This window comes from Haemaphysalis longicornis, unplaced genomic scaffold, assembly GCF_048455015.1.
Source record: "Haemaphysalis longicornis isolate Haplotype H1 unplaced genomic scaffold, Haemaphysalis longicornis Haplotype H1 scaffold_4, whole genome shotgun sequence".
Classification (NCBI taxonomy): Eukaryota; Metazoa; Arthropoda; class Arachnida; order Ixodida; family Ixodidae; genus Haemaphysalis; species Haemaphysalis longicornis.
Window position 1 is genome coordinate 22799634 of NW_027526361.1, and position 13236 is coordinate 22812869.

Consider the following 13236-nt stretch of genomic DNA (forward strand, 5'->3'; position numbering starts at 1 on the left):
AATTTAAAACTACGCTCCCCAAAGCTTCCCGGCGAGGCTCTTCGAATTTTCTGGACATGGTACGACGAAAGAGCAATTATTATTTTACTCTTCCGAAGAGTGTGGAGCTCTTCGCTTCGCTCGCGTTCTGGAGTAGCGGGCTAATTACGTTGCGTTCTTGCGTAGAATGATTTGATCTCGTGTCTTAGATATTTCCGTTTTCGTCCGCTAAAAGTCTCCATCCGTTTCTCTCGCTGCAGGACGTCTTGTTGGCGGAGCGAGTCAACTGCGGAGTCTGGACTTGCTGCTGAGACTGCTCGCTGGCGTCTTTGCCGTGATGGATTTCGCGTAGCATACGGCGCAGCAGAGCCACGGAGTACGCCATCAGAATCAAAGTAAGTGCGCTCTCTGTGCTTCCCTCATTGCTTCCTTCTCCAAGTCGCCTTTTTTACTGGCCGTTGAAAACTTTATCTTCGCTTTGAAAAAAAAATGCTCAAACTAACGTTTTTGTTCTCATGTACTTTCAATGCAGGTTATTCTTTTCTTACGCCTCAGACATTCACAAGTTCACATGAAAGGGTCGTTGTTCATGAACTTGAACATGAACAACGACCCTTTTCTGTGAACTTGTGAACGTCTGAGGTGTTTTACCTCCCCCTGAACCCTACATTTCCCCCACCCCACCCAGGGCGCTTGTGCCCCGATTCTATTAACAAAGCTTACTATTACTACTTACCTAAAAACATACAAGACAGTAAAAATATGAGTCAGTCTGTTCATTCTTAAGGTATATTCAAGTACTGCCGGACATTCCTTTACTGTTGTATAATTAAAAAAAAAAGAAATCACAGGGGGCCTGTGCGCAATAAATAATGCTATTCGCATCATATAGCGCGATACGTACGTAAAATTTGGTTTTAGTTACTGCAAAAAGAACTCTCGCCACGTGTCTGCACATTCTAAATACAGAAACACCTCGTTCTGGGGCAGTCTAGCCAAGTTCGTAGAAGTCTATGTATACAAAAGCCCGTCTATTCGAACGGGAATAGGTTCCGCCGCGTATAATCATAACTACGCGCCCTCACCCCGGTGGATTGGCTCCTGGCGCACGGCCAGAAAACGCACCGGCTACCTACACTGCGTGCTTGCAAGCAAGTGATAGCCTTAAACGACATAATGCAGACTGAAATTACGAGCCTTTTAAAATATTAACTTGTTGACATGCTTATCGCTTTCCAATCTCAGTGTGCTGTTGTCCTTTTTCGCTTTCTTTACTGCGAACTTTCATTCTAACTGAGACGGCTTCCCCTTGCAGTTCGAATGAACTAGTTTTTACTCTGATTTCGCGGATGAACCAAGGTACATTTGGTTTACCCAGAGAAGGGGCTCTTTGATTTGTCTACACGAAAAATACCACAGCCAGGTTGAGGCGGTTGCCAAATTTTGTAATGTGTTAAGGGCATCTGGCGGGGAGAGAGAGAGAGAGAGAGAGAGAGAGAGAGAGAGAGAGAGAGAGAGAGAGAGAGAGAGAGAGAGAGAGAGAGAGAGAGAGAGAGAGACTTTATTTTGGATCCACTTCTAAGGGAGGATGTAACTACTTTTCCTGAGGTTGCGGCCAGGAGCCCGTGGTCCCCAGCAGCACCCTCGGCCAGCTGTATTGCTTTCTTCTGGATTTGGGCATTCGTACAGAGGGTTAATTGGCGTATTCATAGGAAGTTGTGGCTGTTACTACACCAGGGTGGCCAATCCTGCAGAGTGGATCCCTAGAGAAGGCAAGCGTTGCAGGGGGTGGAAGGAAGTTATGTGGGCAGATGAGATCAAGAAGTTTGCAGGGATAAATTGGTCGCAGTTAGCACAGGACCGAAATAATTGGAGATTAATGGGAGAGGCCTTTGCCCTGCAGTGGGCGTAGATAGGCTGGTGATGATGACGATGATGATGATGACACAGTAGCGACGTCTCCGAACTCACGGGTCCCGTTATTTCTAGCGATAAAAGGGGCCATTCTAGCTCCTTGTATTGTTCTACGATTCTATTCACGCCCTTGTTCGCCATGTGGAGGAGATAAGGTTGTCGTGCTATGTCATTTGACAGTTTGTTGTATGTTTGGCCTGAGCAGGTCCAGAGCATATGCCCGGAGAAAAAAAATTCCGCTGCGAATCGGCACTTTCTGATTGCTTCTCTGACTTGACGAGAAGATTTTAAGCCTAGCAGTGTTGTGTATTAATGGCTAGATTATTCGTATCCGGTAAATAATGTCCTCTCTCCCTCCCTCCCCCCATCCTTACCTCACTCACTCACTCACTCCCTCACTCACTCACTCACTCACTCACTCACTCACTCACTCACTCACTCACTCACTCACTCACTCACTCACTCACTCACTCACTCACTCACTCACTCACTCACTCACTCACTCACTCACTCACTCACTCACTCACTCACTCACTCACTCACTCACTCACTCACTCACTCACTCACTCACTCACTCACTCACTCACTCACTCACTCACTCACTCACTCACTCACTCACTCACTCACTCACTCGTTCTTTCGTTCGTTCGTTCATTCGTTCGTTTGCGTGGTATCTGGTTACCCTGGCCAGGGACTGTCCAGTTTGCTTTTGATATAGTAGAGGACTTTCAATAGAAAAGTCAACTGCCGTCTATTTCAAAATCCTGTATTGTATTCTTGTATAAGCACAATTCAGCCGCTAAGCCACGCTTCCTGCGGCTTTGTTTGCCCTCTTTGCAGACCACAGAACCAAGTAGGAGAAGTACGCGCATTTCGGCATAGCCGCTCTATAGGAAGAATGGGTTTAGAGTCCTGGGCTGCCGGGACGCTGTGGCTGGAAAGCCGCGGTGGCAGAGACCTCGGTCGACCACCCTTCCCCCTTTGTCGCCCGTCGTGGACATCCAGGTCCTCCGCCAGCATCAGTGCCTCCTGTTCTTCGTCGTGCGGAGCGTCGCGGACGTGCCGTTAGTGCGTGAGACTACTCTGCGCGGCGTGCGTGTGTGTGCGTGCGTGTGTGCGTGGGACATCCTCCGCACTGATTTCGGACAGTCCACTCACGTGATCCCGTTATCCTCCTCCGCCACTTCGAATGCGTCGCACTCTTGTCTGCCCCTATTGCACATTCCCGCAGGTCTTACAGCACGTGGACCGTACGCCCACTATTAACTCCTCATTTGTACGTGGTTGGAATTGCTTTTCTTACTCAGACGACTTGAGGCGCTACGTTTAGTGGGCTTTCTCTGCATGTTGCATAAAACGCAGCGTGCTGCGCTTGAAAGACAAATATTATTGCGCTATGAATGAGAATGAAAGACACAGGCGAAAAGGCTCTTCACAAACCTATGCCAGCAGTTGTGAGTACTTGCATACGCTTACCAGTATTCTGGGTGGCGAGGAAGGTTAATCGCTGTTATTGGCAGTTGCTACTAAAAGAAAACCTTTTGCTTGCTCCGCGATCATTAGGTATTGTTCTTTGTACAGATTTTTCGTCCATCTGAAGGATCATTTTTAATGCGTAGGCCCAAGCCTACGTTGTTACGCTGTGTTCTGATAGTACATAGCAGTTGTGGTTTGCACCCAGCTCACTCGTAACGCCGGACAAGTCGATGAGGCGAACCCCCTTCAGGATATGGTAATATTAAAACAATGAACCAGCACAACAAGTTTGATTGGTTTGGGTAGACGAAGGGGGATTTTAACATTTTGACATCGACCATAACAACCCTTTGTTCCGTTATGTGCAACCAGAGCTCTGCTTATCCTTCAAGCAGTAGCTGTCATTGCTTGTGTGGTTTGTGCATTATCATGCTCTTACACCAATGGGAGAATGCGTATCCGCATTTTGTAGCAGAAGGGGCACACGACGTATTTTAGCTGCAATCTTAACAGCTTCTTGAACCATGATTGCTGCAACCAGTGCTTGTAAGACGCCTTCACAGCTGATCAGATGTTTATGAAAACAAAATGGCATTTAACCAAGCGCCGTTTTCTCAGTACAAATGAAGGTTTCGCAAAAGAATAATTTGGCCCTCAAAGAAAATAATTTCACACGCTGAAGTACGAAGCCCTCTCTGACCGCGGCTGGTCTAGATTAGTCATTTCGTCATCCGTCTGTTAAACCAAACAGCATTGTTTACGCCAATCGTCATGCATTCATTCTCAATCCATCGGTAGAGGAGTTTTCAGTAGAAACGTTCTCTTACGAAGAGAAAAAGATAACAGACGATTGCTAATTTTGGTCGCAGGGAAGGGGAAGTCAGCATGGAGATTATTATGGACTTGAGAGCTTGACCATTGTCCCCTGCTTATCTTAGTTCTACGCGGTTACAGAAACTGTGAAAACTGCACCTAAAAGGGGTAACGAATGTAGAATGGCATCCTTTTCACGCTCTAATCACGTGCTAATTCAGCGATCTGAACATCCCCGACAGTCACGGCTGTGGTCTGAACATTGCGACAGCGTTGAAAGCCTTTCGTGATACTGGTGTGGCATTTCCACAAGCGTGTCGTACACTAGTGTTTACAGGCACTGCTTACAGGAATGTCGCACTAGAAAAGTACCGCGCTCTGTGCTAAGCAACTTTCAGAATTGACCGTAACCGGGCAGTCGAAAAATGAGAAATCTGATCTCGAACTAGGTAGGCCAGAAACGAGAATATGATCTCTCAAGACCTTGAAGGTATACTGAAACTGTTAGGCGTTTCTTGCAGATTTTATCTCTTACTTGCCATATGGTTATTCACTCGCGTCCCTAGAACCGCCTGTAGACAATTGAAATAAAAGGCGTAAGCGAGCGAAGAAACAAACAACCAAACATATTTGCCCCATTTTAGAGAACGAACGTGAGCGCTCCTTCGCCAGTGCTGGAAAGGCTTCAAAATACATAGCTCATCTGATATCTCCGAATTTATTAATTGTTCAGCAGTCGGTTCGGAATGTGTCTACTTCATTAAAGGAAGGAACTGCTCAGAAGAAATTTTCAGCCAGAGCTGTAATATTCTTTTACAATCGACTTTGTATATTTTTGAGCCTAGCAGAGGAAACATTTGTGAGTTAGAGGACAAATCTCTGAGCAATTGAAAAAAAAACACATTACATATAACTCAGAATTGTTGTGCGAAATGCTGTCTACATCGCATAAAATGGAGGCAATATTGGGCGTGTTGTGCGTACGGAAAATATGGTGGTTTTGCCAGCCGGTACCAGTGAACGTTAGGCTATCTTCATGAACCATCCATGTCTGTGGGTTTTGATTGAATAAACGCTATTCTTTCATTCGTTACGGTGTTAAGCTTTATGGTGTTGAGCTTCTTAACGCAGGTAAATTTGTACCATCCCGTTTTATTCTGCCAACGCCAAGAGTTTCGACCTCACTTGATTAAAATTTGGTACAAATTGTCACTGCTATGTGAAAGCGACGTGAAGGTGACGTTGCCTGCGAGCAACAATTTTTTTTGTAGCGGTAACTTACTGCGTTACAATGTAGTTGAGAGCACAGCAAATGTATAATTGCCTTTTTTGGATGAACCACTACTGAAGTGACACTTTCTCATGCAGCCGTTTAAATGACGGTCACTATTCTTGTCTTAAGAAGATTGTATTTTGTATGTTTCCGCCTGTTTCTATGTAAAAGGTTCCTGCTATCATACGTTATAAAAGTTTGTTCCCACCGACATCTTGCGTTCAGCGTCAGTGTTCTCTTTCTTTCAGCGCCATCGTCTATTTTCGACCGTAATGCCACCCAGCTGTATCTTGAGATTGACACAATTCTTGAGTTTCTTTGGAACAGGGAAGTATATCGAAATCGAGCAGATTTTGCTAAATCCTCTATATTTGATGGTACTGGACAGAATCTCGGATAAACATTCAATTTCCCCCTGGCAGACACATTTTTTCAGCTGGCTTGTTTGCCTACTTTGAGCCTTGTGATGTGTGAGTATTGTATTCCCCTGTTCACCATGCAGTACAAGTTGTGCCTGCATGTCATTTTACTTCACAGGGAGTATGTACGAATAGAGCTGTTGCTGTGAGCAAACCAAGTGGATAAATCAAGCGCGCTAAAATGTTTATTGAAATATTATTACGCATAAAGCGCCAGAATAGTCGTTATAAAACTTTTTTCTCATGTTATCTATTGCTTGTCAGCGAGCTGCCAAAGGCAAACATTTCTTGCCGGCCAACTTTAGCTTGGCAGTTGGACACACACACAGAAGGGCCTTGTTTATTATATGGAGAGGACATCGCAACATTTAACCAGATCTAAACTTTCTACCACTGGAGAAATGAAGACACTTTATGAGAAACTCGTAGCGCGTAGATCAAGAACTAAGAGCGGGCGTCCGGAAATTGAAGTGTCGAGTGGCAGGACGGCAAATACCAACAATGCAATTTTCCCTCGAAAGGTCGTACTTGCCTCCAGGTCAGCTGCTTTGAAGACAAAAAGAAAAGAGAAAACAACGGAGAAATATACAACAAAAGCAAAGTGGTCAAATAAAGAGCGGAGCAGCGCGCCGCCGGCGGTCGAGAACGCAGACGCACATGACCGCCCTGCTGCCACATGGCTTGAGTTCATAAAAGAAGCCAGACGTTCCATTCCTTCAGCGCTCCGATCGGATTGGGCACAAAAGCGAAGGGGACCCCGGCGTTGGCACACCTCGCCTCTACAGCGCGGAGGCGAGGCGAGTTTCAATTAGAAGAACTCCCCGCGCCCGGGCAGCAGCCAAGGAGAAAGGATTGTGGGATGTGGAAGAGGAGGGAGACGCTCTCGGGTGTGTACTGAAGGAGCCGCACGCTCGCGCGCGCACTGGAGACGACGGCGGCGGCGGCGGCGGCGGGTCGGTTGTTTGTCCAAGCCGCCCGGTGCCGCGCTGATACAGCAGGAGAGAACGGGCCCTACGTGACTCCGAGGCGAGATAATGTCTCCTTTCTTCCGGCCGGACAGCTCTCCCTCTCTCTCGCCGACTAACTTTCCCGTTGCGCCCTTATTTTTCCCCGCGCCTGCGACGGCAATCCAGGGCTTCATTATGGCTCCCAAGTGCATGCGGGAGAAGAAGTTACCCAGCGGCAGTAATGTCTTCCCGACTCGTGCGCCATCCCTCAGCGTAGCGCTCCGCTGCACTCGGCGCTGTTGTAACCGCCGTGCCGCTTGTCCCAGCCCGTGTCAAGGCCCCACTGCCAACCAGCAGGTATGCGCGGCCAGTGCGTGCGTGGGGCGAATGGTGCGCCACTCCCCCGGGGGAAACCCGCACCTCGCGGGAAATGCAGCCTGAACGGGATTAGATTGCTCATTTGGGCGCCACGCCCTCCCACTATGGAGTGTGCACAGTTGCGCTCAATGGGCCACGTAGGGGGGGGGGGGTGAAATCAATTGGAATAAAATCGGCTGCCTCCAGAACAGCTAACATTAGCTAGCTTAGTAGCCTATGAAGAAATCAAATTTTAGGGCTCAATTACAACGCCTCTGAGTGCTGTAATGACGATGCGGGAGGAATTGTGGGTGGGGAAGGGATTACCAGCTATCGCGAGAACCCCGTGCACATCGGTTGTTACGTCACCTTGCACTCAGGCCTTATGTCATAAAACTTACCATTTTGATTTGAGTTTCTAGAGTGTTAGAATGGACTTCAGTGTGCGCCAGGAAAGAACCAAAGGAACGGCCTTGTTGCTGTCCTATCGACGACTGCAGCATGAAGAGTGCCCTGCACGCTCAGTGGAGACCAATAAAAGGTAAACGCTAGGCATAAGGTATTTAAACGTGAGCTGGCACCAGTGAAGATTACGGGGAACGTTGCAGGGGAAAGAAACCGCAACATTAACTCCCAGAATGTAGAGGCGTGCAAACTGCGGTGCAACGGTAGCGGGAAATAATAGCAGGATGCAGTGTCTCCACATTCCTCCATCAGAACGAAGCATCTGTGAAGCACGTGCGCTACGAACTGTCCAGTATAGTTTCGGCACACTCGACTGTGAAGTCAGAAGCTGCAAAGCAGAGAGACTATGGCACGCATACACTGGGCGTCTCCCCGCGGTGAATCTTGAGATGTCAGACCGAAACTTTTGATGGGAACCAAAGTCTTGGCAGCTGATAAACACCGAAAATGTTTTTTCGGAGGAAACGTAGCATCAGTATGCTTATATTAAGCAACCATGGTAACAACAGTTCAAAAAAAGGCCAGATTAGGACCACTGTAGCCACTGTCGTCACACTTTTAAGCAATGGCGTCATCTGACGTCCAGCCAAATGGATTACACGAATGGCCGTTTCTTACGAGCGTAGTTTAAATACGCGAGTTGCCTCAGTAACCTGAACATGGCGAAAAGACACAATTTCGCGCGTTTCACTGAAATACCCCCCTTTTTCTTTCTGCTGTGGTTCAACATGTCCGTTCTGCCGTTCTTGATGGCGAGGAATGCATGGTCGCACAAGACAGGTGCGACATCAAGATGTATACAGACGGATCAAGACAGATAAATTAACAGCATCTGTATGGCTTCAAGACTGCTGGCAAATACGCCAATTAATGCGAGCCAAAGGTTTCCTCCACAAGGCTAGCTTGTAAACTGAGTGCTGCTGTCAGATGAGCTCACAAGAGGCTAGAAAAGCTCTTGAGCTCATCCAAACTTTGGCGCAGCATAAAACACCGAGGCTTCGTTAGGCGGAAACAAACCATCTTAGTTTAATAATTCGACCTTTATGATGCGGATTTATTTAAACTTTAGAAAACATTATAGTGTTTTCCGCCACATTCGCTTACAAAATTGTTTTCAAAATAAAAGTTTCCCTTCTATTGAAAGGTAAATGTTGAAGTACTGAAGTACGCAAAATACGGTGCCTGTGAAAGGGTTGCTTAGATTCTTGAAAAGAACGGCTTTTGGCCGAAATAGTTATCCATGAAAGGGAATCTAAAATGAACAGCTATAATGAGAAATTATCCCGCTTGTTATACGTTCAATGAATATAAACGCGTATGGCCATGGTTCAGGCACTAAAGGCGAGTAATGTCCTCAAAGGGCTGCTTCCCTGCCCAATTTATGGCCGTCGTTTGCTTCACGTGCCTAGCAGGCATTTCATTCGTGTTCGGTCGTGAAGGGGAAAGCAAGCTACACAAACTAGTGCAATAAGGGATGTGACAGAACTGCAGCTGCTGCACTCTTCATGCTTACTCCAGCGCATGCCCCTCAATGGCTTCCACACCTTAATATTTCTGGGATCGTTTCAAGCTCACAGAAAACAAAAAGGTGGAAACCGCGGTGGCGCGCTCTGGAAGGCTACAGAAAAAAAAGCACAAGGAAGTATTTTGTTCCACAAAGCTCAAAGCATAAAAAAATGTGCTCCTTTCATTGCAAATGTCGACGCAAGACGATGGTCGACTGGTGCCCCTGCCAAGTAAATGCCTCCCTTCACTTTCCCGCTCACCTCTCATGCTGTTCCTCTCCCGTCTCATTCCTTCCAAGATAACACGCTAGAGGTTTGCCCAAGTCAAATTATATTTACAGCGTTCCACTGCTACAGGTCGGGTGCCTCGATGCCAGCGCTGCCGTACGGCGGAGACGCGTGCGAATCGAGGCACCCGACTACGACGTTTATCGAACCACGTTGCCCTACTCCACGAGCGCTCTAAGCGGAACGCGGAACCTATCTAGTGGAACCTCTCGTTGCTACCTGACGGAATTTTTTTGAATTCCGCCAGGTAGCGCGGCAACACCAGGCGGCGGTTTCTGCAGTTGATGTAGTATTTTATTTGCTATCGCACAAAGCAAGCATCGGAAAATTTTTTAACAAAGAACACTGCAAATATTACTCAAGTATTGATTTTATGCTTTGTATTTGCGTAATGTGCTGTTCATGTTCAGCAATGTTGATAAGTATGAACATTAACACCGGACTTAGACGTTTAAATTTGGCTGTGAGTATATATATCGCCTCCTTTAAAGGAGGCAATGGTAAATAAGACTACTGCAAAGATTCAGTTTCACTGTGGCCGGATGGCTGAATCGAGTCACAGACAGACAGACAGACAGACAGACCGAAATTTTCCCGCTCAAGTAGCCCAAGGAAGGCTATCGTCTTTAAATTAAAGCAGTTCCACTGAACATGAAAGAGTCGAAGTGCGGAGCAGCGATTCTACAGAGGGGCTGCGGCTCCTCTTAACTAGTTTCAGTATCAACCTGGCGTTCATACCCAGAGGGGGCCGCGGCCCATCAAAAGGCCGATGAAGAGACTGGGTAGAGTTTTCACTAATTTGGCCTTCTTGATGTGTTAATGATTTTTTCTCATTTTATATTACTGTGTACTCATTTGCGGCCTGGGAACGGCAGCCTCCACGGCAACGGCGCAGCGCAAAGACCCCCCCCCCCCCTCCCCCCCAACACTTTCCAAATGAGTAATGTGTGCCTGTGTGGCGCAAAGGGATCGGCTTAGTAACGCGAGGTACTTAGGGTCGATCCCAACCAGGGGAAGCGGAGCCCTTTTCGAAGCCTCTGTTTCTGTGCTTGACGCTGCGTAATGCGTTACGCGTTAGCCACGATAACACCCAAGCTCCTAAAGTGCTCCGCCCTTAATAGTGATTCCGAGTATGAAGCGGCAAACAGCAACAGTAGCCTCCGTAATCTTTGCGACAAGATAGAACAAGCATGTTTGAACCCACATTTGCGCAAGGCAAGTTGTTCTTTCTTTCACAAAGGGTCATTACGATTACATACACCGTCCTTTAAACTTAGGCTGACTGCTAGTAATCCCAACAGATTACCCGCACCATTTCTTCCTCGCCACTATGCCACTTCTGTGCTGGTGCACTCTGTTGTGCTGTTGAGCGTGACGCCACGGGTTTGATTCCCCGCCGCAGCTGCGGTTTCTCTGGACGAGGCAAAAACTAAAATACCTGCCTGAGATGATTTCGCGGTACATTAAGAATATGCATGTGGTCAAAATCAATACCCATTGCTGAAATACGTCTCCCTCCTTGCATTTCTCCCCATATCTCTGAAGTATAGTTTATTTATTTAGTTGTTCAAAATACTTCTAAAGGCAATCACCGTGAGGGTATTACATAGGGGGCGGGAATAAAAAATAATGCAAACAAAGCAACGAAAGCTAACGAAGTTCAGGCGCGTAAAGCCCGAACTTGAGTTTGACCCGCTCTTCCCGTGAATAAATCTTGTAAAAAAAGACTGCAGGAATCCATTTTTGTATTTGGAAGGTAAACGAGGTTCATTATCAGCACATAGCGGGTTTTGCTAAAAAGTTTTTTTTTTCGAGAATGCATGATAGGCGTTGCGCGTTACTCAAAGTTCCATCGATTGTTTGCCTGCATAGGTTCACAAGGGCAGAGAAAACAAACTATCGCTGTCGAGACTTGGTCAGTGCCCGGACGACACAGATAAATGCTTTGTGAATCTTTATCGTGGGATCGCTGTTGTGAATTTGTGACTCTGCAAATTGTTGTGCCGTATACAAAGAACCTTAGAGGACGCCGTAGTTTCTATACGACCCACCACGGGCTCTCGCATAAGCCAACAGAAGAAAGAAGGTATGCATTATTGAATGGTGGAAACCACGACGCGTCGGACGCATTTTCCGCCCTTTCTTGCTGCTATTCCGGCCCCCCCTCTCTGTCGGCCAGCCGGCCGTGAAAGAGATCGGGGCGAAAAAGTTTCCCCAGGTTCAACAGGGTGCTCAGAGGCAGGCATTCAAAATCACGCAACTTTGAAACCGTGATATCGTGCCTGCACGCATCCGCTCATGACTTTCGCCGCTTCTTCATGGCTGCATCTGACACACCGGATGATTAATGGCCTTTTGATGGCTCCTTCGCCTTCGAGGTTCTGCGGCGCGCGCCATAGATCAGCCGGCTTCGCTACAATGCGCGCCTCTCATTGCGTGCCCCGCTTCGCCTGGGCATCGGGCTCTAATTCCGAGGAGCGTTGTTTGCTCTGCTTCGTGAATGGGCGCAATACGTGTGCGCCGCTGCTCCTGCTAAAGTTGGAAAGTTGGGCGAGCTCGGCCAACGCGGCCATCAATGCTGTCGTTGTCGTGATGAGCTTGCTTCAATGCACTGGGGGCCTTTCATTCGCGCTATATAAAGAAGTAACCTGGTTGCACTTGCCAGGGGCGCCATTGTGGTGGTTGGAAGAAAGCGGGCGTCCAGATGCGATGGCACGCTTGCATTGTGGTGGTGTACAGAGAAGTTGACTGTCTTCGCTACCGTAGGAATTTTGTATTGTTCCGGGTAAGTTATCGTAGTGCGTTGTCAGGAAAAAAAGAGATCATTCGCCTTGTATGGGTGGTCGGCAGGCGCTGGGCCTGCCTTCTTCTTCTCCTCGCCTGCTAAAGCTTTAGCCACCATCTACTGTCCAAAGCCGAGAGGCAGACAGGCGTACAAGAAAACCAAAGTGCGCAGAAACAAACTTAGGTAAAGTAGTACCGTTGTATGGTGATTGGGTGCAGACCCCGGGTCGGAAAGTATTTTGTGACGGGTATTTGTTTTTAAAAAGTTTCAAAGTTATCTGTGTATCAGATACATTCGGCTGGGCTGTTTGAGTTTGAAGCGGAAGAGTTACTTGCCTAGGCTGACGAAAGCGCACACCAGGCTGGCGCCCACAGAATGAGCACCCGGCTAGCATCAGCGGAAAAAAAAAAAAAAGAACTTCAGTGCCCCTCCACTCTGTGAAGAAGGATGACTAGCAAAGCTAAAGCGCAGTGCAAAGATTGCACCAAAGACAACATGCCTGTTTTTAATTTGCAGCTATGCATACTTTCTTGCTCATTATCTGACTGAAACTTGGTAGTACTCAAGATTTATTTTAGCGAACAAACATGGGATTTTTCGCTCCTCTCCCGCGTCGTAGGCAGTGTTACTATCTGTGTAACCCACCAACCCAAACCACTCGACAATAGAGGACAGCAGTCAGGACGTGTCGGGCCATGAAATGTCAACATGGAAATCTCCCCCCAGCACAACGGGAACGTTATCGGTGATTGCGTGAAGCCTGGCAGCACGACCACGCACCCCAACCCGCGCACGCATAAAAGGGCAACCGGTAATGTGCGCGTGCTTAAACGTAAAATAAACCGGTCAAAACGTTGCTCCGGAAGCCCTTTAAGGTGGATGGAAAAACACCCGCCAAGACGTCACTCCAGGCACCCCTTGAAGAAGGCAACACGAAACGCTAGCTCTCGGGTGCGAAAAACTCCAAGGGAACTGCTTATGTTGTTTGGAGGGGAAAGCCTAGCGGTCATCAAAG

General features: G+C 47.6%; 1 protein-coding gene across 1 annotated transcript in view; it reads left to right on the top strand.

Moving 5' to 3' along the window:
• Positions 1 to 5666, top strand: part of LOC144178371 (uncharacterized) — a gene marked incomplete in the record, with an annotated part of 146718 nt that extends 141052 nt beyond the window's left edge. The window contains 2 exon segments of the mRNA XM_077706156.1: positions 240 to 374; positions 2734 to 5666. Of these exon segments, the coding sequence (XP_077562282.1) occupies positions 240 to 331 (92 nt within the window).
• Positions 5667 to 13236: the final 7570 nt, after the last annotated feature.